Source organism: Podarcis melisellensis (genome assembly GCF_964234715.1).
Source record: "Podarcis melisellensis genome assembly, chromosome: 12".
NCBI lineage: Eukaryota > Metazoa > Chordata > Lepidosauria > Squamata > Lacertidae > Podarcis > Podarcis melisellensis.
In genome coordinates, this window is record NC_138544.1 from 4,761,957 (window position 1) to 4,770,832 (window position 8,876).

Genomic DNA, 8,876 nt, shown 5'->3' on the forward strand with positions numbered 1-8,876 from the left:
GGCCACAGATCATGAGAAGGTGGCCCAGAGAAAGAGCATCCCAGCCACCACTGAGTCAAAGACTGCTGGGGTATCCAGGCTTAAAAGAGAAAGCATTAACTGGACCCCTTGAAGCAGGTGTCTCTGGAATGGAAAGAGACTAATCTTGTGGCTAAGGTAGTGTCTATAGACATGAAAGTGCTTGTGTCAATTATCTACACTATTGTGAAGTGGTCTTCTATAGGCAGTGTTTTTATTCTTCCTTTTCTTGACTCTGATGCTGATACTATTTGTAGGAGCAACAGTCTGACGACTTTAACTTTCCATCCTGTGTTAGCAGTATACTGCATATACCTACCAGTGAAGGTCTGCCACATATGCTGGTGAAAGGGATGTTGTTGACATGCCTGCAGTAGTGCAGTTGCACCATGGAAGATAACACATCTCAGAGGTGGATAAAGGAGAGGCCAAGTTAGGTATAATTCTAAACAATGCTCAAAAGGGTCAATCTCCACTTACCACCCACAGATCACCATTTTCCCATCGTGCACATGATGCATGTATTTATTTTTATTATTTAACACTTATAGAAGACAGTACCTACATGAAGGTTCAGAGTCTAACACAGGGGTCAGCAAACTTTTTCAGCAGGGGGCTGGTCCACTGTCCCTCAGACCTTGTGGGGGGCTGGGCTATATTTTTTTTGTGGGGGGAAATGACGAATTCCTATGCCCCACAAATAACCCAGAGATGCATTTTAAATAAAAGCGCACATTCTACTTATGTAAAAACATGCTGATTCCCGGACTGTCCGTGGGCTGGATTGAGAAGGCGATTGGGCTGGATCTGGCCCCCGGGCCTTAGTTTGCCTACCCATGGTCTATTTTTTTAATAAGATATTTATTGAAATTTTAAGAGTTACAAAAAGAAAAAGCAAAGAACATCATTTTAAACAAAAAAAGATAAAATACAAAAAAGAAAAAAGAAAAATAAAAAAGAGCGAGCAGAGAATTAAAATCCATTAAGCAAAAAGAAAAAACAAGAAAAAAATACAACAAATCTTCCCATTACTTATCTTTCATTAGCTTATTTCCCTGACCTCCTCACACCTCCCTTTTTTGTATTCCAGGTCAATTATCCATTTCAGCAAATCCTTTCCCTCTTTTCAAATTTTTGTCCTGTAATTTATCTTGATATTAATATAACTTTACTTTCCCTCCTTTCACCAATTAACAGTCTGTTTTTTCCTAAATCTTTGTAACATTTCTGCTAAAATCACATAAATTCATTCCAACATCATTCTAACATTCATTAATTTTATAATGTTTCTGTAAATAGTCTTTAAATTTCTTCCAATCTTCCTCCACCGACTCTTCTCCCTGGTCTCGGATTCTGCCAGTCATTTCCGCCAATTCCATGTAGTCCATCACCTTCACCATGGTCTAACAAATACTATACAAAAAGAAAAAGGATTGGTGAAGTAAGATGAAAACTAGCATTTCAGAAGCCGCTCCTTTGCTGACTGATGGAGACAACATTGCTAAGATTTTCTTCTTGAGAGGAAACAAGTGCAGGCATCCAGTGATTCTTGGCCACCTAGCTGCTGGCAGAGCCCATAGATTGCCTCATTTCATCTCTACGATCCCAGGTAATGGCAGTTGGAGCAGTGGGTTCTTTTATGTATAGAGGGTACGGAAGCAAGTTCCCTGCATCTGCTCTGGCACCTTGCTGTCATCTTCCTGGGAGGCAGAAGAGGTGGCTGCCTAAGGCTGTGATGAGTAAGAGAGTGTGCTTTCCTTTGGTTCTTCAAAAAGCTCATGCTAGTTTGAGTCATATGTACAGGTGTCAACAACACTACAACCATGCAGCAAAACAGCCACTCTTCACATGACAGACCAAGCAAATAAAAACTCTCCAAGTAGGAACAGGAAACAACAATCAAGAGCCCAACAACTAAAGTACAGGATGATGAAAATGTCTGGCTTTTAGGATCATGACACTTACAAGTCAAGGACAGGATTGAGACTAGCTCCTTCCACAGGTACAGAGTCATTTCTCGCACAGCAAACTGTTGCACTATGGAACCAGACGCATTGCACTGGTAAAGATGAAGGTACAGTTCTGCCTGCTACAGGCTTCTCTTCCCCAAAAACAGATCTGTAGTCTTAGTATTACTGGAAGAGTGTTGCATTTTATATACACACACATTTGAACACTAATCTTATAAAATAAAGAGTGAATCATAATGCTAGGAATTGACTGCAGTTTAGCCACACCATTCAGTGGAAATGCCTCTCCACCCACAGAAAATGACAGGTGCATAATTTATACATTTTGTGTTCTGACGAGAATTGTTATGCTGCCCTCAAAAGCTGTCACTCTATATTGATGAGGGAAATGGAAAAAGTGAGGGCAACTCCTGGAAAACAAAGGTTTCTCTGTGAACTGTTTCTTCATTCACTTGAACCACCAGAATAACCAGAGTTGAAATTAGTTTTAAATTATGTACACCTTGCATAGACATTGTGGGTTATATAAAGGAGAGCTTTTTCTAGAGGCAAGGTTTCTGGAGCTTCAGATTTTAGGCTGCGTGGCTTGCAAATAAGGAATGGCTTCAAATCCGGTAAAGTTGTGGGGGTGTTGTAAGTCTTTTTCTTTTTTTTACAAGCCTGTTGTACGGACACTCCTTACCATTGTTATAGCTTCTTGGTAGCAGGATGTAGAAGGTTCCCGTGCTCCTTGCTAGAAGAAGAATGGCGCTGCTTAGGAGCACCCCATTCTGACATTAATTCCACCAAGGCAGATGGCAGAAGCAAAATATGAATTAGGATTGTGTCAGATAACTGTCCAGTTTTTTTTTTACTACAGCACATGCTTTATGGCAACTCTAGCTTCTGGTGGGGAGGGAAATGCAAATCTATCCACAACCATAGCAGTAGTGCTGCTTTCTTTCAAAAGTGTGGCAGGGTAAGAACATAGCTCAGTGGTAAAATAAGTTTGGCATGCAGAAACTCCTCAGTTGAATCCCCAGCATATCCAGGACTGATTGTTGGGTGGGGGGGCCTTGTCTGTTGCCCGGGAGAGCTGCTGAAATAATTGACAGTATTGAGCTAGATGGACCAATGGGTTTGACTTGGAAAAAGGGTAGTTTCCTAACATTTTAATAGTCCTTTTGAAAGACCAGAAAGACTGAGTTCAATAGGTTTCCATAAGAAAGGAGTTTTATAATTGTATAGTCACCATGAATAATGCCATGTACAAAGTTTAAGCTACAAAAGTTTCCCCAAATAACTTGGAAAGAGAACTTAATAAATATTTTATTATTCCTAGAAACAAGAAGTTGAACATGTCTTTAATTGTTGAACAGAAGTTACCTGTGGTTCCCCTAATGGGTGGCACACCCACAGTATGTACAAATCCAGGTTCTTCTACTGCTTTTAGATGATCAGCTCCCCCCAAACCAAATGTATGCCTGAAATACTCTGGTGAATTGAAAGGTATTCTTGAGTATATTCTTAATTTGCACAGGAATATCCTTGCCTTGTCTCAGACAGTAACTAACCTTGACCCAGGTTTGTCCTCTGTGATTGTCACATTAGCTTGCTTGCTTACCTGGAAGACCGACTAAAGACTGACCCAACATGTTTAGTCAGTCTTTCAAGTAAGCAAGCTTTTAGTAAACACACATAAGACCGGACTGCAGTTCAAGGACAGTAAGTGCTATAAAGCTATAGATTTTTTTAGCTGCTGATAATCATTGTGTTCTGTCCTTTAAATATCCCAGCACAGGGTTTTGAGAATAAAAACATCAAAATGATGTAATAGTAACAAAAAATCGATATCAATCCAGATGCTCCTAACTTGTTGCTAGGAAACACTAATCTTTTGGGTAGGCTCTTCTTAAATTGCCAGGAAATTGCTCCTGAAATTCCTGCTGGTGGTGGGGAAATGTCTTAATAAACTGGAGCAACTGGAGCATACTGAAGAAAATACTATTTTTCCACTCTGCTACACTTAGCTAAACAGAAAAGAGTCCCTTTCACCTGTAACAGTAAATTGGACAGTTGCTCCAAGAGGAAGTCAGGTTAACTACTGGCACAAAAAAAACCCAACCTACTGGGAACAAAATGAATCATGCAGTAGATAATTAACATTCACACTGACTTTTGCTACACCTGCAAATTAACTTCCATACTGACTTTCTCTATATCTCCACTGTACACTTATTTTATATAAGCTGCCCAGAGTGGCTGGGGAAACCCAGCCAGATGGGAGGGGTATAAATAATAAAATTATAATTATAGAGAGAGTGAGAGAATATTGAAGAACCTTTATTTGTTCTGCACTAGTCTGTCAATCCTGGGAAAAAAAAGTTTTGTTACACGTAGTACAGGAAACTACCCATTTACTCAGGGGTTAGGTGAAATTGCATAGATTTGGAAAAGCCAGCAAACACCGTCTAAACCTCTGGAAACCCTTGGAAAACCCTTTAAAAACAAGAACACCTTTTGGTACATTAAATGCTGACAGATTTACTCTGCTATAAATTTCCCAGATGGAGCCCACTGCAAAAGCGCAATGAAGTGTTCTTCTTAGCTGTTACACCTGGATATATTTGGGGGGGGGGGAGAGAGAGCATGAAATGCATGAACTTTTGGACCTCTTGTTTCCTACTCATTTCCTCTCTTCCCATATGTCAGCTAAGACTTCTATGCATCTGATAAGATTGACTGTATTCTGCAAAAGCATCGGCCATAATAAATTCTGTTAGTCTTTAATGTATTACAAAGCTTCTCTTGGGTTATGAAGACACAACAGTTGGAAGTATCTGCTACCTCAGAAGTGACAAGGTTGGGCTGCTGGTGGCCATTTCTTGAGAAGACACTTTCTTCTCCCCTCCCTCATCGTGCCAATAGCGCAGTTCACAAACAAGCTGCCTCGTAAGCCATGGTTTTGATCAACACAAAGTCTGTTGTGACCCTGCAAGGAGTGTGAAGGTTTTAAGTTCCATTGCCTTTTTCTCTGCTCCTTGAAGAGAGGAGTTAATAAAAGTATACAGCCGTACCTCGGAAGTCGAACAGAATCCGTTCCAGAAGTCTGTTTGACTTCTGAAACATTCGACTTCCAAAGTGTGGTTTCTGGTTGGCTGCAGGATGCTCCTGATCATGGTCCCTATTCACCAGCAAAAGTTGGGTGTGGGGATTCAGAGTCTGGTCTCTTTTCCTTCATTATTTAGTGCAAGTGCTGAACTTCTCAACATACACACATTATCAGATGTATTTTATATGCAAACATTTGTTTCAATAGGTGTCATTTCCCTGCAGGTTTCAGTCTGATTGCTGAAGCTTACCACCCTGCTGCTTCTGCCCATAACCCCTCACGGTTATTATCACAGACAAGATGTCCTGGGTGCAAGCTGCAGTCAGCCAGCACAGCGAAGATGTGTTTGATGAAGATGCAAATGAAATGGACATAGCTCAGAAAGAATGGAAGAGCACCATGGAGAAACGAGTCAAAGTAATTATATGGTTTGGGTTGGGGATTGACCACATCATTGACATGAAAAAATAGCTATTGAGATTCCAAGCTGGATTAGCCTTTAGAAGGTTTAGCAGGTCCACACATACTCCGACACACCTCAGTCAGCGCTGTAGGGAGGATGTGTTGGTGGCAGAGAGAAGATAATCCATATTGGGGGAAAGGGAGAGCCTTGGGTCACTGGCCTTCACTGCAGAGTTGCTGATCAGAGGATTAAGCGTCAGCTATAGTGTTCTGTTTGGGAGAAACATAATAATAATAATAATAATAATAATAATAATAATAATAATAATAATAATAAATTTTATTTATATCCTGCCCTCCCCAGCCGAAGCTGGGCTCAGGGCGGCTAACAACAATCAAAATAGTCCAACATTCTAAAAACATTCATTATAAAATTAATTAAAATCAAATTAATGGCAACCATCAAGCAAAATTCTGTGCAGATTGCCAGAGGAGGGGGTCAGGCTGCGCCCTGACCAAAGGCCTGGTGGAACAGCTCTGTCTTGCAGGCCCTGCGGAAAGATGTCAGGTCCCGCAGGGCCCTAGTTTCTTGTGACAGAGTGTTCCACCAGATTGGAGCCGCGGCCGAGAAAGCCCTGGCTCTAGTTGAGGCCAGCCTAACTTCTCTGTGGCCTGGGATCTTTAGGATGTTTTTATTTGCAGACCGTAAATTTCTCTGTGGGGCATACCAGGAGAGGCGGTCCCGTAGGTACGAGGGTCCTAGGCCGTATAGGGCTTTAAAGGTTAAAACCAGCACCTTAAACCTGATCCTGTACTCCACCGGGAGCCAGTGCAGCTGGTATAGTTCTGGAATTAAGCAGAGAAAGTCATTTTCAGATGAAACTAACGGCAATCCACAAGGGTAGCTTAACTGTTAATAATGCACTGTCTTGTGTCATGCTTTATAATCAAAGATTCAATTTTCCTCTTTTTTTAAAATTTGTTCAGTCCATGCAACTGGAAGGGCTGAAAAAGATCTCACACTTTTGTTATTGTGCCGGATATCCTCTGTCTGCTCCAGAAGCACTTTTTTCATGATGAGGTTGACTTTTTAAAGCTACATGATTGGCACACATATTATGTGTAAGCCACACCTCTAGAGCAAACATTTTTATAACTGCAGATGGACCTCATTTCATGATGGCTTATTTGAATAAGCCAGGCAGATACTGATGAGTACTATACTGTTTCTTTTTACATCCTAGTTGTTAATGTGATTTTGATCTCTTTGCTCAAAGGAAGGCTATAGGGAGGGAGCAGAAGCTGGAAAACTGCTGACAGTTCAACAGGGTTTTAATCAGGGGTATAAAGAAGCAGCAAGGAAGATGATCTCATGTGGCCAACTTAAAGGAACCATAAGGTATGTAGTAAAGCAGCATTTTTAAAAAAGGGATGGAAATTAATTGTACAAGTTGTTAAACTGATAGCAGACCTCCACCAGAGAAATATATCTATCAATATCCTCTGCTAATATAGTGCCCATTTAAATTATGAACACTTAACTTTTTATCCATTCTTTATCGTCACATCCTGCAGGGAACTGGGGTGCACAGCCAACACAGCAGGATTTAACACCTTGCTCATCAGCTGATGGGGGTGCCTTAAATCCTACTCAATTCGGTAGGATTTAATGTAAATCTCTTCACGATCAAGAAGGGTTTTGCATTGAAATTCATTCTAACAAAATCCCCTTCCATCTTACCAGCACCTTGCTTCCTGCAGGTTACTTTGAAGTTATGACAATGGGACTTGTCACCAGATCGCCTGATGCCATTGTGATGTTCGGTGATTGACAGGAGGACAGATAAGGATCTCTCCTGTGAAGCCAAAAAGGCTCCCCACCCCTTAATATGGCCACTTGTCCTGATACAATGTCACTCTCTGTTGAACTTGAGCTACTGGAGAACAGAAAAAGATGGCAACAGTAGTCCGTTTGGTTTGTAGCATTTGAAAGCTACAGCCAACTTGTCCTTCCGTGCTGCTATGAAACCTGGAGGCAGCCTCTTCCATGTGTCTACACTCCACTGAAGGTGCCTTATAGGATGCACTGTGGAAGGAGGAAATTTTCAGACTACAATGGTACCTCAAGTTACAAATGCCCCAGGTTACAAATGCTTCAGGTTACAAACTCCACTAACCTGGAAGAGTTGTCCCGAGTTGAGAACTTTGCCCCAGGATGAGAATGGAAATCGTGTGCCAATGGTGCAGCGGCAGCAAGAGGCCCCATTAGCGAAAGCACGCCTCTAGTGAACAGTTTCAGGTTAAGAATGGACCTCCGGAACGAACTAGAGGTACCACTGTACTCCATGCCTGCCATTTCTGAGCAAAGACTGTCTCCTGTCCCTTGATTTCCCCCCTCAACTATCATGGGCTGTAGGAACTTGATTCCATTATAATGAGTATCTCAGGTATTTGCTAGATAGAAAGTAGGAAATGATACATCGTACTAGGAAAAGGTTATTTGATTGGTGCCATGGTGATTTCTAGATTTCTTATATGGCACTGCAAATTGGAATACAAAACCATTCTAGGTTAATGTTCTGCTCAGTTGCCCTTTATAAATGAGAATAAATCTGGGAGGGGGATAATGTTTTTTAAAAAGCTGTCTTCTTATTTACATTTGGTCTCAGATCCATTTTTAACTTTCATTGTTTTTATAGTGCTCTTTCGTTCTGGTGTCAGCACAATGGATGCAGTTCTGGAGTGCTGAGCGAGGTAACTGACCTGCTGAATGAACTGGGAAAATATGAAGAATCTGTGTTTAGAAGTCTTGACTCTACCCACCTGCAGCCCCGTGTTGAAGACTTGATGGATACTATTGAGGACATGGACCTTGGTCATGCCCTCTTACCTGAGAAACAGCATGATGGAACTACAGGTGGAAGAATCTCTGAAAACGGCATTGAGTTTAGTGGACAGTGTTGCAGAAACGATAGCAGGACTGGATCCTTCCAAGAAGAATGTTGCAGAAGGAGAAAAGGTGGCACTGATTCCAAAAAGCCAGTGTTTACTTGGCTAAAAGAAAAAACTATCAATTTAGTAGATCAGCTAGGTTTGCCACCAGACACAATTGAACACATTCGACTATTGCAAAGTTAATTCATTGTGTGGAATTTTAAAAAGTTTTTTTAAAGTATCGTTTCGCCCCAGATATACAACTACCTCAAAACTGGCTGAAATGCAGAGATTTTGCTTTCAAATATTGCTTAATGTGCCCTTTATATAGTAGATAAAATCCTGTGGTACTACATGGATATGGCTTCTGATTAATTTGTACACCTTCTAATCTCCTTTAACAAACTTTGCAAACACATTTTATGTTAGTAAATCATTCCAGGCACTATAATCTATGTTAC

At 41.0% G+C, this 8,876-nt stretch overlaps 1 protein-coding gene and 1 long non-coding RNA gene across 2 annotated transcripts; one reads left to right on the plus strand and one right to left on the minus strand.

Moving 5' to 3' along the window:
* Nucleotides 1-4,344: 4,344 nt before the first annotated feature.
* LOC309380976 lies at nt 4,345-5,338 on the minus strand. The gene is made up of 2 exons (XR_014173248.1): nt 5,238-5,338; nt 4,345-5,189 (listed from the first exon to the last, which is right to left on the minus strand). It is a non-coding gene; the product is annotated as an uncharacterized lncRNA (long non-coding RNA).
* On the plus strand, nt 5,178-8,774 carry YAE1 (YAE1 maturation factor of ABCE1). Its single transcript, XM_081931189.1, has 3 exons — nt 5,178-5,496; nt 6,759-6,880; nt 8,181-8,774. The coding sequence occupies exons 1-3, from the start codon at nt 5,380-5,382 to the stop codon at nt 8,617-8,619; spliced, it is 678 nt and encodes a 225-aa protein (XP_081787315.1). The 5' UTR covers nt 5,178-5,379; the 3' UTR covers nt 8,620-8,774.
* Nucleotides 8,775-8,876: the final 102 nt, after the last annotated feature.